The sequence below is a fragment of the Delphinapterus leucas genome, chromosome 11 (assembly GCF_059928025.1).
Source record: "Delphinapterus leucas isolate spDelLeu-1000000601 "Yukka" chromosome 11, BTC_Dleu_Yukka2, whole genome shotgun sequence".
NCBI lineage: Eukaryota > Metazoa > Chordata > Mammalia > Artiodactyla > Monodontidae > Delphinapterus > Delphinapterus leucas.
The window spans coordinates 41,563,289-41,584,639 of record NC_143139.1 but is presented as its reverse complement, the minus strand read 5'-3'; the positions used below and the strand labels follow the sequence as shown (position 1 = coordinate 41,584,639).

Sequence of the window (21,351 nt, the reverse complement as noted above, 5' to 3'; positions counted from 1 at the left end):
GCATCCAGGGCTGAGGTTGTGCCAGGAGGGCTCCATGCGAGGAGTGAGGTCAGGCAGTGGGCAAATGGGATTGGGGCGCACCACGGAGTCTGACCTGGAGGAGAAGGAAGTGGGGGTGGGGAGGCGCTGAGGGATAAGGAGGAAGTAGGGACAAATGAAAATGTTGAAATGCACAGAGTGAAAGAATAAAGGTGTGACATAAAGCACAGCAGCATCTGAAGTAGGGACTTCAAAGACGGAGTAGTTTCCAGCTGTGTCAAGGTAAACAGAGGAACCGTGGGTGTGGGAGATGTGGCTCAGCCCTCTGGGCAGGATGCAGGCCTCACAGAATCACTGCAGCTTGGAAAGGAAGCACAGTAGCCATGGAGTAGGATGAGGTCTTCTGTGTGTGCGCTTTGTGTTGTTTTGTTTTGCCCAGGTGAGCCGTGTGTGTGTGTGTGTGTGTGTGTGTGTGTGTGTGTGTTAGAGCATTCACACATACAAAGGAGTAAACTATAGAAAGGAAACCCATCCCTCTCCCTGCAATGGCTTTGCCGGCCCAGAGGGACCACGTTCCCCCTTTCTTCTGTATGGGGCCTCCTACCAGATCACGCAGGCTTAGGGTGGTGGTGGGGAGGAGTAGCTCAGGGAAGCCATGTGGTCCAGAAAGAAGCCTTCCGCCCTCCCTCCCTCCAGAACTGCGGGGGACGGGGGGGGCATGGACATGCCCCAGTTCCAAAATCCTTTGTTCCCCGACTCCCAAAATAGCTGGCTCCCCGGCTTCCCTCCCCCCTCTCCGGATGCCCCTCCTCCACGGCCCACCATGTCCCCTCACCCTGCCCTTAAGGGGTGTCCTGCTTGGCCTGCTCCCTTCTCCCCCCAACCTGGTCCCTTCCCACAGCTCCATCTTCTGCCTCTAGAGTCACCATGGCCTGGAAGCCCCCCTGCTGAGCCCCAGCCCCATCCACTGATTATTCACCTTGGACGCCCCCAGCGTGCTTCCAACCCAACACACCCGAGCTGGACGCATCACCGCCCCTCTGCCTGCGGCGCCCCCATCTGCAACAGCCATGAGCCAGTTTATGGGCACCCAGCCTCTGTTCACCCCAGGACTGAAACGGGATTAGATTTGGTGAGGCAACAGCCCGCTCCTTTAGGCCTTGTGGTCTGGGGTGTCTGAGTAGAGCACGTGACCGAGGCTTAGGACGTTCCATACTGCAGCACAGCACCTCCGGGGTAACACACAGTCACAGCTGCTCCCAGGGTTTGGCCTGAGGGACCTGGGACCTGAGGGACCCTAACCCCTCCCCTTTCATGATAGATATGAATCTGAGAGGCCATGAAGCCAACATCCCCTCTTCACATGGAGGCTGAGACTAATAACAGGCACACTTACTGTGCCAGGCTCTCTACACGTGGGGATCTCATTTCATCCTAACAAAACGTGTACTAGGTCGGCCCCACTTTTCCCCACTCTGAAGTAGAGGGATTTGAGCCACGAGGGGTTAAGCACCTTGCCCAGGTCACACAGCTAGAGAATGTGGTGCCAGCTTTCAAATCCAGGCACCTGATTCCAAGGCCTTGCTCTGACCACTAGACCACCCTGTCAGAGGCTGCAGACCAACCAGGCCACGGGAGGCATAGAGGCCAGGCCTGCTGTCACTGTCGGACCTGAGTCAGGGCAGACCTGAGGCCAGAGCTGCCGCTAGCCTTTGCAGTTATGTGCAGTATAAGTTCCCCTCTGCTCAAGCCAAATATCTTTTGGGTTTCCTGTAAATTCAGACCAAAAAAGTCATGACTGATAACACGGCCCCTTAGTGGGTGGCAGGCATCACCACCCGCTCAGTAATTCAGTCCAAGAGCTGGGGCTTCGTCCTCCCTGTTCCCTCTCCTTCATCTCTCACATCCAACTAGTGACCAAAGCCTGAATCCCAAACATCACTTGGATCTGTCCCCTTTTCTTTCCACCCCAGTCCAGGCCACCATTTTTTTAAAAATAAATTTATTTATTTTATTTATCTATTTTTGGCTGCACTGGGTCTTCGTTGCTGCGCGCAGGCTTTCTCTAGTTGCGGCAAGCAGGGACTACTCTTCATTGTGGTGCGCGGGCTTCTCATTGCAGTGGCTTCTCTTGCTGCGGAGCATGGGCTCTAGGCACGCGGGCTTCAGTAGTTGTAGCACGCGGGCTCAGTAGTTCTGGCGCACGGGCTTAGTTGCTCCGCGGCATGTGGGATCTCACCAGACCAGGGCTTGAACCTGTGTCCCCTGCACTGGCAGGCGGATTCTTAACCACTGCGCCACCGGGAAAGCCCTTTTGCTGGGTTTTGATCACAGCCTCCTTGCTGTCTCTCTACCTCCAGCTGGCTCCCACCCACAGACTTACCCCCCATTCCCTAAGATCCAGATCTTACCATGTCACTTCCCAGCTTAAAACCCTCCAGAGCCCTCACTGCCCCCAGGGTAAATTCCACTCCCGTCCAGGCTACCACGCCTCTGGTCTCCCGTCCCTTCACACCCAGCTCTACTTACCTGCTTCTAGGGTACCACCAGCCCCACACCCCACTGCGCGTCTGCCCCGAATGTTCTTCCTCCCCTTCTTCGCTCCGTGAAAGCCCATTCAGTACCCCTTCCTCTACAAGCCAAGCCAGTCACGCTTTGCTCTTGGCTCCGTCAACACTGGGCACTTCTTATTGTCTGTGTTAGCTTCAGTCTTTTTTTTTTTTTTACAAACTTAATTTTTATTTTATTTATTTTATTTATTTTTGGCTGTGTTGGGTCTTCGTTTCTGTGCGAGGGCTTTCTCTAGTTGCGGCAAGCGGAAGCCACTCTTCATCGCAGTGCGCGGGCCTCTCACTATCGCGGCCTCTCTTGTTGCGGAGCACAGGCTCTGGGACGCGCAGGCTCAGGAGTTGTGGCTCACGGGCCCAGTTGCTCCGCGGCATGTGGGATCCTCCCGGACCAGGGCTCGAACCCGTGTCCCCTGCATTGGCAGGCGGATTCCAAACCACTGCGCCACCAGGGAAGCCCCCTAGCTTCAGTCTTGTAAGCATCACTCTTTACCGGACTGTGAGCTCCTTGAGGGCAGGGCCTCTGCCTCATTCATCTCATCCCCAGCCCCAGAGCCAGCCCAGCACAGAGCAGTCACTCAATAAACACTCGTGGAAAAGATGAATAAACGAAGTGTTCCCAGGAGCAGGGTGGGGAGTGGGTGGCTCTATGCCTCTTCTCTGGGGGTGGCCGCGTTCGGAGGGAAAATAACGGCTCCACAAGATGATCACAGCCTTTTACCTACAGACAAGCACACTATACATTTGATCCTCCTGCCATTGTTGCCTCCATTTTATGGATGAAGATACTGAGGTTCATGAAGGCTTACAGTGTAGAATTCAGTGCACACGCTCACAAAATCCACTCTTTTTTTGAGGCACAAGCTCTGGCCGGACTATGATCAGTCGTCGATAGGGCAGCTGAATGAAGACGTGTTATTGCCCACACTGGCCACAGGGGGGCAATCGATTGTTGGCGTGAGAGTCACTGCCCCACTCCTACCCACCCTTGGAAAGCTCTGGATCTGGGTGTGGAACGGGAATAGCCAGCACTGAGGAGGGACCGGGGAGAGGGGCCATGGCTGGGGTTTGCTATTTCAGGATCTGCCAGAAACAGTCCAAACTGGAGCGGGGCCCGGGGGCTACCGCTAATGCCAAGAGTCAGGAGCTGGAAACATAGACCGTGTACCCCAAACTTGCATTACCAGCATATTTAATAACAAGCCACAGGAAGAGATGGGGCAGTGATGGGGCACTGTTGGGGCACCCAAGGCCTCCAAATGGGGGACAGTGACCCACAGCCCTCAGCAGGGACAAGTCACTGGCCTGTCAGACCACGGCCACCCTGCATCAGAGATGGGACAGGGCCCAGCAGGCACAGGGCTGGTCAGCGTCTGCGGGCACTGAGCATCCTGGGGGTGTGGCCTCTTCAGTGCCCAGGACACACAGCAGTTGCCCGGGGGCCCATTCATTCCTGGAGCGCTGACCTCCCAGACCCACACCATGAGCACTTCAGGAGGTTGGATGGAGCAGATCAGAGCCAGCAGCTGAGTGCAAGGATCCCAAGTTGAGGTCTCACGACAATCCAGGTTTCTCCCAGGCTGTCATCTGCACCGCACATGCATCAAAGGTAGCAGGAGTTCCTCGTACAGCCAGTGCGCTGAAATGGGAGCTCTCTGGGAGACAGACCACGCAAGGCTCGGGAATCTGTAACAGACAGCCACCCCCTGTCTTTGCTGGGAAGGGAGCCAAGGAATGACAGACCTTTCCAGCTCAAAGTGAGACTCAGGGGCTGGAGGAAGGTTAAGCCAAGATGTCCACCCATCTGTGGCCCCGGCGTTTCCATCAAGGACAGCACAGGCTAATGGAGCTTGCTGGTGACCAGATGCCTGGCCTCACTCCACGGCACTCAGACCTACAGCCATCCCCCACCTCTCCCTCCCAGCCGGAGCCTGAGAAATGCCATGACAGCACCACCCATTTCCCAATTTTCTAAATTATTTTCCTCCCCACTCAGTCTGACAGCCTTGACCAGGGTCAGAGTTCCACAGCAAACATCTCAGTATCTTTCTCCAGGAACACTGAGGTCTCCAGCACATGCCACGGGCCAGCTACCCAAGCACTGAGCTGAAGGGATAGCAAAGGCAGGAAGTTGGATGAAGAAAGCCTTTGCCTACCCCATCTTCTCTCACCCCACCGGGACACCCCCAGCCCTGCCCGGGTGTGAGCAGACACCATGATGCTGGGGGCACAGTCCGTCCCTCCATCAAATCTCTCTACACCTCTAACACCACCCAGACTTGAACCCAAAGGCCAACCCAAGTCATCACCTTCACCTCCGATCCCTCTGCTCTGTCCACTTGGATTTTTTTTCCATAGGTGTATATATTCCAGCTGACCCTCTGAGCTCACCCGCACCCTCAGGTTCGGGCCAGGAAAGCTTAGCCCAGCTGGTTGGGGAGTTGCTGAGGTACCTAGAAGGCCATTCCCAGCAGGAAGAAGGTATCTAGCAAGGCTGCCGGGAAGTAAAGATGGGAAGGAGGACACGGAGCGGGAGGGGGGGAGTTGAGGTTCCAGTTCCGGAAACCATATGACAAGTGTGGTGTGAAGGTTCATCCTTTTGGGAAGAGAGGCCATATTCTGCACCAGCATCTCGAAGAGCGGCGAGAAGTCAGGGAGAGAGGACAGAGCAGAGAGGGCAACGCAAGGGGTCCTTCTCACTCAGGGGCGCCACCCCACCCCCTGAGCTCGGGATCAAGCAGGAGCCCGGGGTCCAGTTCCGGCTCTGTCATTCACTTGAGCATGTCACTTTCTTCTCTCTGAGCTTCCCCATTTGTAAAGTGAAGGGTTCACAGCAGAACTGGAGACTCTGTCCCAGATGGGGAAGGAGAAAAGAGCATAGTATGGAGATGGGAGAAAGGATGGAAATGCAGCAAATTCAGCAGAACTTATGGGCAAGGGGGTGGGCGAACCTGGACACAGTAAAGAGAGGGCATTCCAGCCCCTCCCCCAGGACACAGCAAAGGGAGGTGGGGAATGTCCCCGGGCTGGCCCGCCTCCCTAAGGCCAGGAGCAGTCACAAGCACCCACACACACACACACATCCTTGGCCAGCCCTCTCTCCAAGGGGGTGGGATCAGCATGCCTGAGGTGAGAAGTCCACAGCTCAGCAAGGCCAGTGTGGCACAGCTGTCCGGGATTAGCACCAAATCCTGGGCTGCTCTGTGCAGGGATCACGCGTCCTCAGCCTCACAGCTGCACCCTGCCCACTCCGGCCCCTCAGCCCTCATCGGCCCCTCCTCTCCAGCACTCACTCCCTTCTCAGAGGGAAGCTGGGACCCTGCCTCTGCCCTGGCAGGCAGGGGAGGGGCTTTAGAGTGGGAGGGGCAAGAGAGGTCAGAGGCACCCCTGGCGAACAGCTCCATCCACAGAAACCTGGGAATCCCTTGGTACACCACTGAACAGAGGGGACAGACACTGAAGGCTTCCCTCGCCAAACCCTATGGCTCTGCCCAAGGCAGCCTTGGCCTAGAATTACCTTGTCTTTAGGCCACCCAGGCCCTTCCCTCCAGATGGTTCCTGTCCTTGGAGAGGCAGAGGCAGGAGGGCCAGATGGAGCCCCTACAGCTGGGAACCCTCAGTCCCAGCTTCCTGGAGCAGCGTGCTCCTGAGGCCCCCCAGCTGTTAGGAATCTTGTCACCTACCCCCCCACGCACACCCCAAAGCTCCTTGCTGTGGGCCACACACGTCCCCCCACCTGAGCAGGGGCTGGGGGGAGGAGGCCCCAGCACACCTCCCCATCCCCCAGGGTCATCCAGGCTCCTGGCTCTGCCCTAAAACTCGATCCACACTCCCATCCCTGCCCCAAGAGGGAGGCCACAGTGAGGAATCATACCCAAACCTCTCTCCGGGGAAAAGGCTTCCTGAAGGAGAGGACGGGAAGAAGCAGAAGCCGGGGGCCTGGGTTGGCTGAGTTCCTGTGGCCATGGCTCTCCCCAGCCTCCCAGTGGGATGGGCAGTGCTGGGGTGACACAAAGTTGGGCCTTAGCACTAGGTGGGGCTGGCGCAAAGCGGGGTGGCGTGGGTGCAGGGAAGAAGGGCTCCCCAGCACACTGTGGCCCCTCCAGACTCCCTCCTCTTTTATCCGCCCTGCTTCTCCCTCTCCCGCAGTTACACAGTGACCTAGAAAAAGGCCGTGGGTCGGGGCGCCACTGGGCTGGAGAGACGACCGGGAGAGGGAGGGAAGGGCAGCCTCTCCGCTCAGATCCCGGCACCCCTGGGATAGCCGCCGGCCCACCCCGTGGGCTTCCAGAGCTGGAACGGGAGTCGCTGAAAAGCTGGGTCTGTGGCTGAGCGCAGAGAGCCCGGTCAATACGACGGTTTCCAGCCCCTGCGCCCCCACTCCCAAGGCGCTGAGGCTCTCATCTGGACGGGCTCTCACCTGTGTGTGTGTGCGCGCGCGCGCGCGCGCCAGCATCGCCGGAGGACTTCCCGCTGAAGCCGTCTGGCGCTGGGGGCCGCTCCCTCGAAGTCGGGCGTGGAGTCCGCGGGCCGCCGGGGAGCCGCGACCCCCGAGCGCAGCCGGACGCGCCTACGAGTCATCCTCGCCTCCGCTGGCGCCGCCGGGCTCTCCGTCCCGGGACGCGCGCAGCTCTCGGGCCAGCAGCGCCGTCAGACCCTGGGCGCGGAGCAGTAGGCCGGCGCCCAGGAACAGGAGCCCGCAGAGCACGAGCAGCGACAGCACGCCCAGCACCGCCGCCTGCACGGCGCGCGGCCCCTCGGGGGGCTCCGGCAGCAGCCCCGACTGGTTGCAACAGGAGCTCAGCCAGGCGGCCCGGGCTGTGACGTCCGCCTGCGAGCCGTTCATGCTTCACGCCGGCTGCCCAGATGTGCTGGCGACCGCCAGATGTGCGGGAGCCCCGGGCCGGCGGGTGGGCGGCGGCCGCGTCAGGGAGGGGCCCAAGGGGCGGATCCCAGGCGCCGTGCGACCCCACCCCCTGCGTCGGAGCGTTCAGGCCCTTTTTAGACAAAGGGCTCCTCCAGTGTAGCTATGGCCCAAAATCCCAGGGCCGGTGTTACTTCTCGGCTCAAAGGCCCACACAACCACGCACGCACCCAACCGGCCAAACCCAGGAGTCCTGTCCCCAGGGCTCTCCCTCCCCCTTAGCAAAGGTCAGGAGATAGCCCGCCCTCAGAATCCCGAAAGGATCTTCCAGACCACATCCCAGGTGCTGGCCAGGGTGCTGCCCCCGCTGAGCGGGACACAGGACAAACAAGGGCCATCCCCACTCCTGGGCTTTCTGTCCCTGGGCCAAAAAGGTCAATACTGCTAGGTGGCCCAGGTGGCCACTGGGACAGGAGGCAAATAAGCAGCCTCTAGACACTTAGTGATCATAGCCTTCATCGTGCATCATCCCCTTGGGAGCCTCCTGGGGCCGGACAAGCAGACCAGTGCCTCCTTGGTCCCAGGGGAGGGAGATGGAGGGCAGGAGGACTTTAAGGCCTGCCCCCATTCCTTTGCTCAGGCCCCAGAGGTCAAGGAGAGTTACAGACCAAGGGGAAAGCATAGATCTGAGTCACCAGGGCTCCTGTCCTGACCTTGAGTAAATCAGTCCCCTACCTCCGGGAAATCACACCACCAAAAGGGATGGAGATGTTACTGAACTGCCCACTAAGGAGAGCTTGCTGCCAACTGGGTGTCCCACAGCCAAGCCAGGGTGGGAGACTGGCGCAGAGCCTGGCTGCAAAAAAGTAGAAAGTCTGGGGAAGCTGGGATGGAGGAAAAACCCTCCCGACCAGGTCTCCTGAGAACTGTAGCAACCCTGAGCTCGGTTTAAAACAAAGTCGCTGTCGGCAAACACCTGACTCAGCCAACTCCCCGGAAGGGATGAGCTGATGGCCTCTAGGAGGAAAAGAAGGTCCCCCAGACTGCAGCAGGCCAGGAAGGATCACACCTCATCAAGGACTTGCTGAGAATTGGCCTTCCCCATCTCCAAACCCCTGAGAACCTCCTGAGTTCTCCAACTCCCCAGTGCCCCAGAGGTCAAGGGTAGGACATCAGAAAACCCCTCATGAAACAGCGCACGGCCAAGAGTGGCTTGGGGTGAGAAAAGCATGCAAACACTTCCTGGCCATCCTGGCGCCTAACTGCTCCAGGACCATGGACAAGACCCCCAGCCCCTTTCTCCCTTAGCACAGCTGCTTATGCACTGCTCACTTAGTTTGGTTAGAACTGGCACCTATGTAACAAAAAGCATTGTAAAATATGGAAGACTAAATCAATGAAAAGCACACAATGGAGTTCACCGGTTTTGAGCACGCTTGCCTAGAAATGAGTGAGTTACCAATGTCCTAACAAATGGCGAGGGCCAGCCCAAACTGGAAGAAGTGTTACCAGACACCAGTCTCAAGGTGGCAATCTCTCTCCAGAGAGAGAAACACCAAATCAAATGAGCTTTCTGGTGCAAGTGGGGGCCTGTGTGTGCTCTATGAAGACAGAGGAGATATTCTTTGGGGTCATCTGAAGGAAGACCAGATAATATAAAAGGCAGGCATGTCATAGCTCCCTTAGGAAGGGAGGAGAAATAGCACAGTCATATCCAAAAGCAGTAGATCCTGATCTGTGCCCTCATTCATGGGACTGACCATGGTCACACCTGCTTATGTGAATGTCCAACAAAGTACAAAATCAATCAGCTTTCATCTATCTTTAATCCCATCCGCCCACTCCCCTCATCTTGGAATAATGCTCTCAACACACACGTGTGTCCTGGCAGGCCTGCTATAAGTGTTAATGTTTTGGGCTTCCCTGGTGGTGCAGTGCTTGAGAGTCTGCCTGCCGATGCAGGGGACACGGGTTTGTGTCCCGGTCCGGGAGGATCCCACATGCCGTGGAGCGGCTGGGCCCATGAGCCACGGCCGCTGAGCCTGCGTGTCCGGAGCCTGCGCGTCCGGAGCCTGTGCTCCGCAACGGGAGAGGCCACAACAGTGAGAGGCCTGCGTACCGCAAAAAAAAAAAAAAAAAAAAAAAAAAAGTGTTAATGTTTCAGGCCAGAACACCAGCCAAGGTAGAGATGGCTCAACCCAAACTCACATTCTCAACTTTATTCACCATCCTAGTGATGGCTCCTCTGTACAGCGTAGGAAAGGGGACCCCCACCAGGGGTGCGGAGAGACAGTGTAGGCCGGACTTGACCATCAGTGAAGGTGACAAGGATGACCAGAGACTGGCAACCACACACCAGGAAGCCAGGGGTGGCCCTTCCAGATCTCATCAAGGACCTGGAGCGGGTTCCAGAGCCCCAAGGGCTAACAGGGCCTAACAGTACGATCCCCAGAAGCCAAGGTCCGCAAGCCATCAAGGAGCGCCCGAGGCCCCAGCGACGCCTAGAGGGCCAGGGTGTCTTTGATGAGCCTGCGCATGGTGGTGGTGACGGAGGAGCCCAGGGCGTCGGTGATTTGGAAGGAGATCTTGTAGAGGTAGGGCTGCACGTCCCGCAAGCCTGTGTCAAACACGTTGTCCACCTCCGACTGCGTGGGCATCTTGGGCAGGTACTCGTGCCGGTTCATCACCTCTACAATGTTGGTGATCTTCTCGCAGAGCTTCTCACCCACCTTCTCCCGGCAGATCTGCCGTTCCTGCTCCGTGGCCAGGGCCACCACGTGCACCTTGACCGTCCACACCTCCCAGGGGATGCACTCGTCTGAGAAAGGCCAGCGAGACTTCTTCTTCTGATAGAACTCCAAGGACATCTGGCCCAGCCCATCGCCCCCGGAGTTTCGCAGAGCATCCTGGGGAAGGAGGAGCAAGAGTGAGCAGGCCAAAGCCTCCGAGGGGCTCTCGCCCTGAGGGCCTGCTTCCTATGCCCCAGGGAGCTGCTCTCCTAGCTTCTTCAGTCCCCCGGGGGGGCAGGGAATGAGACCCAGAGAGTAAAGGATTCGTGTGAAGTGCCACAGCCAACTGCCGGCCTAAAGCTGAATGGTCCAAGCAAACAAAATCTGTGTGCTCACCCAACTCCTCCAGCTTTGCTCATATTCTGGGCCAGGCTCCTTACACACACAATCCTTTTCGCTCCTCTCAACAACTCTGTGTGGCAGGCATATAACCTCCATTTGACGGAGGCAGAATGAGGCTCAGAGTCACTGGCAAGTTACCCTGCCAGAGTCCCAGGCCAGGGTTAGAATCCAGATTGTCTGATTTCAAAATCTTTGCCTTTCAACTTTACAAGAAGGACCTTCCTTCTCCTTCCACAACCCCGCCCCTTTGGCCCCCATCCTTCAGAAGGTTCTCCAAAATCACCTTCTCTCCAACGTCTCCTTCTCCCCAGGCCAATTAAGCACACTCCTACCTCATTCACTCAATGACAACCTAAACCCACAGCCTCTAAAGAAAAGCCCAGTGATCCTTAAATAGAGAGACAAAAGCCAAGGAACCGAAGGGGGACAGGAGGGGAAGGACAGACCAGACCTGGAGCTTCTCCCTCCTCTCCTCTGAGAAGCCAATGGGGCCACCTGGTCCGATAAATCTGCCTGCCCCCCTGTGGGGTGTGGCGACCCCACACTCCTCCTAATGCAGCCGAGACCCTAAAGCGCCTTTCCATCTGAGTCAGGGCCAACCCAGAAGGTAAGGATGCCTCCCTCAAGTCCTTAACTGCCCATCAGGAATAAGTCTCTCCTTCACGAACAAACCAAGCTCGTGTGCCCTCAGCTGACAGTAATAACAGCTGTCACTTCTATAGCGCTTCCTGTGCACAGGCTGTGAAGCACTTGACATATCTGACTCATTTAATCCTCACGGTGCATAGACCCCACGAGGTGGGTACAATTTTCATCCTAATTTTACACACAGTGAAACTGAGGCTGGGAGGAGTGGAATCACTTGCCCAAGGTCACACACTTGCTGGGTGGTAGAGCCTGGCTCGAGTCTGTGCTCTAAGAGTCCACTGTGCTCCCCGTGCCGCTCATAGGCATCTGGAGGACAGAGGGCTGAGTACCGCTGCCTCCCTTTGAAGGGGGACTGGGAAACTCTTATGAACTTGCCCTTTCTGGCCTTGGAGGGATGGAGGTGGGGAGCCCACTGTGGCCTGGGAGAGGGTCCACCCCCTGCAAGGATCACACCTCTGTGGAATGGAAGTCAGACAGACAACCCTCCTCCTCTGACCTCAGGGAACACCTTAAGAGAAACTCCCTTGGTTACTTTAAAATTTAAAAATATGCACTCATCGGGGCTTCCCTGGTGGCGCAGTGGTTGAAGGTCCGCGGCTGGGCCCGTGAGCCGTGGCTGCTGAGCCTGCGCGTCCGGAGCCTGTGCTCCGCAACGGGAGAGGCCACAGCAGTGGGAGGCCCACGTACCGCAAAAAAAAAAAAATGCACTCATTGAAATAGTGAAACACTGCAACATTGAATGAAGACAAAATAAAAATCATGCCTCCATTCCCACCCCGAGGTGACCAACATTAGCAGAATGGCGTGTCCCATCCACCTTTCCCCTCACCCCTACAGGCACACACAGACACGTGCCATGCTGCCCAAGAGACACTCCACTTGGATGCCCACTGCCTGAGCCCAGCATCCCTCCCTCTCAGGGAGTTTCATATAAGAAAGGCCCAAATGTGGAAGCAGAGCAGAGGGGTATCAGGAGAGAGAGCTGCAGGGTCAGAGAAGGTCAAGAGCACAGGGGCAGCGATCCCCCAGGGGCCCTGACCGCCAACGCTCCGAGGGCTTCCTGCTCTGCTTCCTTGTATTTTTACCAGGTCCCCTCACCTCCCCGCCCCCCACCAAGCCCTCCTCACCCACAGAAGCTCTGAAAGTTCCTCTTCCTTAGAACCTGAAAGAACCCGACAAGTACACCCAGGAAGGGTAAGCTGATCCAGCAGCAAGCCGGGGCGGGGTGGGGACGACACTCAGGGGCCGCCTGCCGCCCACCGCGCCCCACCTTACCCTGAACTCCCCGACGACCTTGCGCAGGGCGCGGTCCAACTCCTCAGAGGAGACGCGCACGTAGGTGAAGTCGATGAAGTCGCAGTCAACGTCCTGGGTGCCCACGGTGCCGATGGAGTAGGTGCCCTCCTTCTTGTAGTGGAACTTGCCGGTGCTGCGGTGCAGGAGCACCGTGTGCAGCACGGCCAGCATGGCCTCCTCCACCTGCCGCCCCTCCACCGACACCTCCAGCACCTCCGAGCGACAGTTCATCTTGTAGCCGGTGGCCCACGCTGGGGTCGGGACGAGAGTAAAGACGGGGGAGCTTCGCCCCACCCGGGGACCGCCCTGCAAAAGGAGCCATATCAGATGTGGACACCTTCTGCATGACCTGCGTGTCACCTGTTCACTTCCTTCCAGGCCCAGCCCAGCCCCTGACGCCGCAGCCCGTCTCTGCACTGCGCAGCACGTGCTGGCAGAGAATCACAGACTCTCGGGATCGGAGAAGGGGAGAGCCTCAAAGTTACCAGTCCAAACACCCGGCCCAGGCCTGAATTCCATGACGGTATGCAGTGCAGCTTACGGCAAATGCTCACTGTGCAACACCTATCAGCCCCTGCCCTTGAGAAGCTGCCAGGATGGAGGAGAGACAGGCAGGTAAACACTACCAGAGTGGTGAGGCTACACGGTGGGAATAAGAAGAAAAGGAAGATTGGAATCTGATTTCCTGGGATCTTGAATGACCAGATTAAGGCATCTGGACTCTGTCCCGAGGGCAGTGAAGAGTCAATGCATCACTGTCCAACACTGAATCTGTGCATCAGAAAGTTAACTCTGGTTGACAAGCAAAGAATGGCTCGTCACTATTTTGGGGTCACGGACTGCTCTGAGAAGTCAGTGAAAGCTAAGAAGACTGGACTTGAAAACCTGACCGACACATACACACCAAATCTCACGTTTCCATCCACAGACTGAGGTAAAAACCTGCCAATTTAAGGCAGAAAGGGCTGGGCAAGGAGTCCAGTTAGAGGCCACTACAATAGTGACAGTTACGGAGACAGTGCAACGGGATATGGGAGAGTGAAGTACAGAGTGTGGGGTTTTCACGCCCAAAGGGCCTGGGTCTGAATCCCAGCTCTCCTATACCTTGCTCTATGACCTTGAGCAAATCATTCAACCTCTGAAGTCTATTTTCTCATCTGTAAATTTGGATCGTTACGAGGATGAAATAAAATAACACGTGTAAAACACAGCAGAACAGTGGTTAAGAAGAGCAGTGACTCTGGGCTCCCCTGGTGGCGCAGCGGTTGAGAGTCCGCCTGCCGACGCAGGGGACGCGGGTTCGTGCCCCGGTCCGGGAAGATCCCACGTGCCGCGGAGCGGCTGGGCCCGTGAGCCATGGCCGCTGAGCCTGCGCGTCCGGAGCCTGTGCTCCGCAACGGGAGAGGCCACGGCAGTGAGAGGCCCACGTACCGCAAAAAAAAAAAAAGAGCAGTGACTCTAAAGCCAGACGGCCTGGGTTGGAACCCCGGCTCTGCCAACTGCTGACTGTGTGATGTGATCATGGACAAGCTGCCTCACCCCTGTGTGCCTCAGTTTCCCCAATCCATAAAAAGGGCATATTCACAATAGCTACCTCGAAAGGGTCGTCTCAAGGACAGGATGAGTAAGTATCTGTAAAGCACTTAAAGCAGCTCCTGACAAGTAGTATTAGCTGCTATGATTATTTCATCGTCATTGATGAGAGATGACGCAAGGCTACAGGACAGGACTAGTAGAGAGAGTGGGAATGAAAGAAGAGACTTGAGGGCTTCCCTGGTGGCACAGTGGTTAAGAATCCGCCTGCCAATGCAGGGGACACGGGTTCAAGCCCTGGTCCGGGAAGATCCCACATGCCGCAGAGCAATGAAGCCCATGCGCCACAACTACTGAGCCTGTGCTCTAGAGCCCGCAATATAAAACTACCGAGCCCGTGCGTCACAACTACTGAAGCCCACGTGCCTAGAGCCCATGCTCTGCAACAAGAGAAGCCACTGCAATGAGAAGCCCACGCACCGCAACCAAGTGTAGCCCCTGCTCGCCACAACTAGAGAAAGCCCACGCGCAGCAAAGAAGACCCAACATAGCCAAAAATAAAATAAATAAATTTTAAAAATTAAAAAAAAAAGAACAGACTTGAGAACCAGAACTTCATCAGTAACTGAACGTGAGCCCAGCAGGAGAGGGTTCAGCCTACACACCTCCCCTGACAGAGAGTTCACTACCTCTCCCAGCAGGCCATTCCGCCTTTTCAAAGCTCTACTCAGTGACTCCCTCTACGGAAGGAATCTCTTAGTGCTTCAAACCACTAAACTTAGTTTTGATATCAAGAGCCACACACAGGGTAAGTCTCACCCTTTTTCCACAAAGGAGCCTTTCAGATATTTAAAGGCAACTCTTCCATCACCCCCTTACCCCTCCCCCCCCACCCCACCTACAGGTTAAAGGTCTCCAGTCCCCATAAACATGCCAGCTTGACATCACATCTTATCTCCTCAAGTCTGGCAGCTCTCTTCAAAGTGTATTGGTTTGTCTCTTTGTCCCTGAGACAGGGCAGCAGTCCATGGACTGCTCAGAAATCAAGCTGGCTCTGCCTCTCGCTTGGCAATCAGCCCAGGACTACCTGTATTATCAGTTATCTTTTCACAGGTGTTAATCTTGACTGATCTCTCCAACTAGGCAGACGATTCCTTGAGGGCAGGGACTGTATCCTAGTCATCACTGGAATCTCAGTATACCTGATTCCTAGTACAAAGTGACTGCTCAATTCATCCTGATGCAGGAATTGTTGCTGGGTTGGTTCTCTAGTCTAACTCCATCCAGCAATTTCCCATCTAAAGATTCCCAGCTCTGGTCCAGCTCCCCTTTCTTCCACAAAGCCCCTCTTGTATCCCCCGCAAACCTTCAAACAGGCCATCCATCTCTTCACTTTTGGCCCAAACCCAGGCTCTTCCCTCATTCTCAGCGCCACTCCACTCCTTCAGGAAGTCAATACTAACCAACCTCAGCCTCCTTCCCAACGCGGCCACCTTTGGTCTGTGATGAGCTTCTCTGCTCCCTCTCCCCCGACCCCAGTGAGCAGGGGACTTCTCCAAGGCAGGGCCTGGGAAGTCTCGTCCCTTTGGTGCCCCCAAGGCCCAGATCTGCAGAGCACAGGTGCAGAGGCTGACTGATGCCTTCTCTGAGTCAGGCCGGAGCCCAGGGTACCCCCATCCTCACCTTACGCAGAGAGGCTGGAGCGCGGGTCCCTCAGGCTGGATCTTGCCCTTCCTCCTCCTCAGGCGCAGGTAAGCCCTCCGCAGGTACGATCTCCGCAGGTACGCCGCAAACTCCGCGCGCCCAAGGAGCCGCAAGAAATGCGCTGAACGCAAAAACACACAGTTATTCGGCTCCGCATCAAGAAACCCCGGCCGGACGCAGGAAGGACTTCCCGTCCGAGTCGCGTTTCTCCAGCCACCAGTCCCGGCGAACCTCCACGGTCCAGGGCTACGCGGGAGAAGCGGACTCCTCCAGGTCTCGGGAGCGGCGCCCCGCGCCCAGCCTGGCCGGTCCCGGGAGTTCGAGGCGCGCCGGCGCTCGTACAAGAGAAGGGGGCACACGGCTAAAACGGCCCCCCACCTCCCCGAATCCCCGTCCTAGACCTTCGGGCCACGCAACCGCCCACCCCGCGGGCGTCAGATCACCTCGGCAGGAGGCGGTGCCGGCGCCGGAAGCCCTGACCCTCCTCTGCGAGCCTGGCCGGTCCCACCTGCTCCATCGGCCTCCGGCGGGGGCGCGAGCGGGGCTGGCCGAGCCCTGACACTAGTGCAGCCACCCAGATCGTTCTACGTCCACTCCAGAGGACAAAAAGAATCGTACGCTGCTCTATAATTTGAAATCTACCTGTTTCTGGGTTATCTATCAGCTTTTAAGATTTGATGGTAAGAAGTATCTCCCTCATTTGGACGAGTCCATTCACTCCCACCACCGAGGATGTTGTTGTGTTTCGGCTGGAACAACTCACTTCCGCCATAGAGATTAGAGGGAAGGAGGGGCCTGATGGGCTCTGTGCTGCCTCCCTTGGCCGAGAGTAGTCATCGGCGGCGAGCCACCCCTGGAACGGAGCCCCAAGTCTGGGCTCAGAGGCCAGCAAGGGGCATCGATCCCCCAAGATGAGGGGCATGCCATTTGGAGAGGTGCCCTGGAGATGAGCTCAAGCCAGTGTTCTGAGTGAATGGCAAAACTTTAGCTTGTTCAATGTGCACGATAGACAAGATCCCTGGCCCCACAAAGATGCTGGACAAAGGGGCTTAACCTTACTCCGTTATCTTCACACAGGAGCACTTCTTTGGTGCTCTGCCATGACGGATCTGGTGACATTTCTTGTAAAGCTTGTAATTCTGCCATTGCCTCTGTGTGTGCCTCTTGATGTCATTCATCCATTCTTATTTTCTCCTCTATAAATGGGGCCTGGGGAAGGAGAAAGCTGCCTGCTTTAGAGGCCAGCATCCTCTTCTAGAGCCTGGACTTAACCAGAAGGGAATCAGGATAAAATATTGAGAGGGGAGGATCTGTAAGGAGCCAAAGGAGGGGGACCCAGGGAGGTTAGAACCAGCCCCGGGGGGCGGAGGGGAGAGGGGCGGGGAGAAACAGAGCCTAGGGACTTCCCTGGTGGTCCAGTGGTTAAGACTCCCCACTTCCACTGCAGGAGGCGCGGGTTCGATCGCTGGTGGGGGAACTAAGACCCTGCGTGTCGTGTGACAAAAAAACAAAACAAAACAGAGCCTAACTTCCAGAGACTGCCAGTGAGTGAGGGGAGTGACTGACCGCTCTCTGTCCCCTGACACACTCATCTCAGGGCCCTTCACTGACACTGTCCTGACATCCCCATCATCACCACTACCAGTCACCGAGCTTTGCAAGGTACCACACCAGCACTTCACACGCACTAGTGTGTTGATTTCTCCAACTGCCTTTGAAAGTAAATACAGTTTCCCCCCAATTTACAGATAATGAAACTGAGGCTCAGTGATATGTAGTGATGTGCTGTGACGGCTAATGTTATGTCTCGACTGTGCCACAGAGTGCCCAGACATTTGGTCAAACATTATTCTGAGTGTGTCTGTGAGGGTCTTTCTGGAAGAGATTAACATTTGAATGCAGACTTAGTAAAGCAGATTACCTTCCCTAAGGAGGGTGGGCCCCATCCAATCAGTTGAAGGCCTGAATAGAATAAAAGGTTCTGACCCTCCCTGACTGCTTTCAAGATGGGACATCAGACTTGAAGTGAACTATCCGCTCCTCCGGGGCCCGCGTTTGAAATCGCACCATCGGCTCTCCTGGATCTCCAGCTTGCTGGCTGTAGATCTTGGGACCTATCAGCTCCCATAATCACATGAGCCAATTCCTCATAATAAATCTCTTTCTGTATATACACATCCTATTGGATCTCTTTCTCTGGAAAACCCTGACTAATACACTTGCCAAAGCTACACAGCTACTCTTTCCTCATTCTGCCAGTCTTTTTACCCACTCTCCTCCCTCCACACCTCACCTTGTCCCTGGAGCCTTTCCTGCCTGAGCCCCCTCACCTATCTTATCTCACATCCAGACACTGGCCAGTTCTTGCCTCCTCGTACCTCCCTGAATCCTTACAGGGCCATTCTCGTTGCAACTCTGACCCTGAGTCCTACACACATCTGGGTGGTCCTGTCAGGGAGCAAGGGTCTCAGCCCAAAAAAATGAGGCTGCGTGGAGTGAATTCTCCCGTCCTATGCCACTACTCCTGATGACCCAGATGGAATCATTCAATCATGCCACACCTGCGTGACTGTCCCCATGCCAGGCCGATGTCCTACCAAGGGGGACAAGTCACAATCCTGGCCCTCCAGGAACTCAGAGTCTCACAGAGGAAATGGACCAGAAGTTGCCCCTGGGTGAGAAAACACAACCAATGGTATGAAAAATGGCAGCAGGTTTTGCAGGGGCCAGAAGGGGCCAGGATGGAAGCCACTGCTGTCATCCCAGAAAGAGGCCTGTGGCCCGGAAGAGAAAGTGACACATTCAGAGTGAAGAGGAGTCCCAAGCCCGGCTCTCAGCAAGCTGGGAGGTGACTGGGCACCAGTGGAAAACCAAGACAACTGCAGAGAGCACACAACAACAACCTGAGGAGACGGACAAGAAGGGGGCTTGGCAATTCCAGGAAGAAGTGGGGCTACAGGGAATTATGCTGGAGAGGCTTCCTGGAGAAGGAGACAGAAAAGAGCTGGAGAAAGAGGTCTCACTGAGGGCTGAGGGTGGGAACTGAGAGTTCTGAGGCAGGACAGGCCGGGACAGAGGGAGCTGACTTCTCAGCCAGAGTCATGGCCAGCCAGTCAGACAGGCGACTGGCGAAGGCCCTCTGAGGCACGTCTGCAGCAAAGCCTTTGTGGAGGGACCTCGAAGGCCAACCCAAGACCTTGGGAGTAGGCAGCTGGCTTCCCATGGCGAGTGTGGCCTCGGACGGCCCCACCCCATCCTAGTGCGCCCAGGGGAGAGCTGAGCCCTGAAGCTGGCCCTGCAGGCCACCCCCAACCGCTCCAGAGCTGACCCCAGTGCGTCACAGGGAGTGACTCAAGCCTCTGCAGCAACAATGAGTGGGACTGACGTCAGGCTGGGGGCCCCTGACAGTGGCCAGCTTGGCTGTGTAGCCAGCACCCTGCCCGCTGACCCTCTAATCCGAGCCAAGCCACAGGGGCCATGAGGACCAGCTGTCCCCTCTGACATCTGCCCCCTGGGATCCTGGGCAGGGGTTGCTCCACCTCCCACCCTTTCTGGATGTCACTCCCAGCCCCACCTCTTCCCAGGCAGAGGAAACGGCTGGGCGGATGAGAGAGTGGCAGAGAGCATGAGGAAGAGGTGGCTCCCAGCCCAGTCTCATCAGGCAGCCTCTAGACCTGGGCTGGGTGGGAGGTGGCACATCTGCTGCCCTTTCCCCTGGGACACATGGGGCTCTGTCCTTCTGTGATGGGGAAGGGTGGTGTGTCTCCTTCTCTGAGAAGATCTACGTATTTGTCTCTCTGACCAAGCTGGGGTGGTGCTTTATTTCTGTGTCCTGCCGGGGTAAGGGGTCAATCTCTCCTTACTGCGAGGTCTGTGCCTCTGTTCCTTTGGGAGGTGTGTGCATATCTGTTGTTCTTCGGGGCAGAGGATTCTGTGAGGCTATCCTTGCAAAAGAAGAAGGATAGCTGTTTACCCACCCTTGGTAAGGGAGTCTCTCCACCTACTCCTGGGGGGCTGCTTTTCTGTCCCAGGTTTCCCATCGGGTGGGGTCACCTCTGTAGCTATCCTCATGGTACCCCAGTTACCTGGGATGGGGTCCAGGTCTGCTGCTTGGGCTACCCCAAGGCTGGGCTCCCCGGGTGGCGGCCCTTTCTCTCTGATGTTCCTTGACTAGGGCAGCGGCGGTCAGCACCCTGCCCGCCCGGCTCGCAGCCGGGCACCGCTCCCTGCTAACGCAGCACGTACCAAGACAGGCCCCCCCTGCACTCCCCTCCCCAGCCAGCTGCCACCCCAGGCCCTCACAGCCCAGCTGGCATGATTTATGGTCCTGAGCCAGCACCTGGGTGAGACCTTGAGGAGACCTCAAGTGGCCCCCCCGGTCTGGCAGGGTCAGGGCCCAGCAGGAGGCAAAGGGGAACCAGGGTGGTGGGCAGGATGGCTGGAGCATGGGCCTAGGGGTGGGGGACGGGAGGCAGACACCAAGGCCAGAGCCTCCAGGGCCCCAGAGCCTTCAGAGTCCAGCTGGGGACCCTGGAATGTGCCTCCCGCCCTCAGAATGTCCCTGGCTGTGTGGGGAAGGGGATATTGAGAGGGTGGAGGGGGGTTTCCTCAGCCTTGCACTCCTTCCTGTCCTTCCCACAGGGGGCTGGACGTTTCCAAGTCCCACTAGGCAGCCTAGGCCTTACCCAATCAGCCCCCAGCCCAGGGGCCAGGGCAGGGCTGGCAGCGACCTGAGCCTGAAGCAGAGAGAAGCAGCGGTTTGGGGCTCCAGGGAGAGCAGAGCAGCCGCCGGCTGAGCTGTGGGGCTGCAAGGCCAGGCCCGGACAGGGAGGCAAGGCGGACGGATGGAGGCGTACCCCTTCAGCCTCACGTTCTGAGAAGGCCCAGCAGCCCTGGGGTCACTGCTAAAGTCAGGGGCTCGGTGGGGCTGGGGCTCGTCCAGATTTAAGCTAAAACACGCTGGGAATCCTCAGACCCAACTCTCACGTGAGGGGGACACAGCACTGCCCTCAACCAGAACAGGCCCAACACAGCTGCCTCACGGCCACGGAAGGACGTCACTCGACCTGCGGACTGTCCAGCCACCACACAGCAGCCTCCCACCTCTGACAGGCTCTCACAGGCTTCCCTCTGCAGCCACAGAGCCGGCTACCACCCAGCCCGGCGCGTGGACACTCAGAGCAACCGTGCGGTATTGTACAGCTCAAGTACCGGCTGGTTGCCTGTGACCTTCAGAAGCTTCTCTACTTCCTTGAGGCCGACCCTCACCACCTAGCTCCATAACCACGTCCGGGTATAACACAGTTTCCCCCATCCCAGGCCCCCGTGAAGGGCCATCGGCCCCTGCTCAGAGCCTAGACCTCAGAGCTATGGCCCCAGTCACCGAGCCACCCCCAGACTGGGGAGGGGGCCAGGGCCTCTGGGCACAGGGCCCTGCGTGGGTGGGGTGCTGGGAGACAGGGAGGTAGGCTTCCTGGGTCTCCTGTGAGGACAAACAGCGGGATTTGAGGCCTTGGAAAATCCCGCCTGGGATTCCAGGCCCTGCCGGCGTCACTGCCTTTTGACTATTGTCCCCGACGGAAACGGCCCAGCCCCCGGGCCGCAGGGACAGAGCGGCCATTGTGAGGCC

At 57.2% G+C, this 21,351-nt stretch overlaps 2 protein-coding genes and 1 pseudogene across 4 annotated transcripts; 1 reads left to right on the top strand and 2 right to left on the bottom strand.

The window, feature by feature from the left end:
- Window positions 1–2,006: 2,006 nt before the first annotated feature.
- Window positions 2,007–9,539, bottom strand: SMIM41 (small integral membrane protein 41). Its single transcript, XM_089920744.1, has one exon. It carries the CDS (start codon window positions 7,390–7,392, stop codon window positions 7,117–7,119), a length of 276 nt encoding a protein of 91 aa, XP_089776870.1. The 5' UTR covers window positions 7,393–9,539; the 3' UTR covers window positions 2,007–7,116.
- A 75-nt stretch (window positions 9,540–9,614) lies between these two features.
- On the bottom strand, window positions 9,615–16,247 carry ATG101 (autophagy related 101). Of its 3 annotated transcripts, none has more exons than XM_089920742.1 (4): window positions 16,166–16,247; window positions 15,702–15,843; window positions 12,465–12,791; window positions 9,615–10,316 (listed from the first exon to the last, which is right to left on the bottom strand). In XM_089920742.1, exons 3-4 carry the CDS (start codon window positions 12,714–12,716, stop codon window positions 9,912–9,914), a joined length of 657 nt encoding a protein of 218 aa, XP_089776868.1. In that variant the 5' UTR covers window positions 12,717–12,791; window positions 15,702–15,843; window positions 16,166–16,247; the 3' UTR covers window positions 9,615–9,911. The 3 variants fall into 3 exon arrangements, with proteins under 3 accessions (XP_089776868.1, XP_022427815.1, XP_089776869.1); XM_022572107.3 differs by lacking the exon at window positions 16,166–16,247 and adding an exon at window positions 15,954–16,159; XM_089920743.1 differs by lacking the exons at window positions 15,702–15,843; window positions 16,166–16,247 and adding an exon at window positions 14,912–15,639 and having other exon boundaries at window positions 12,465–12,736.
- LOC149748001 (uncharacterized) lies at window positions 15,046–18,133 on the top strand (annotated as a pseudogene).
- Window positions 18,134–21,351: the final 3,218 nt, after the last annotated feature.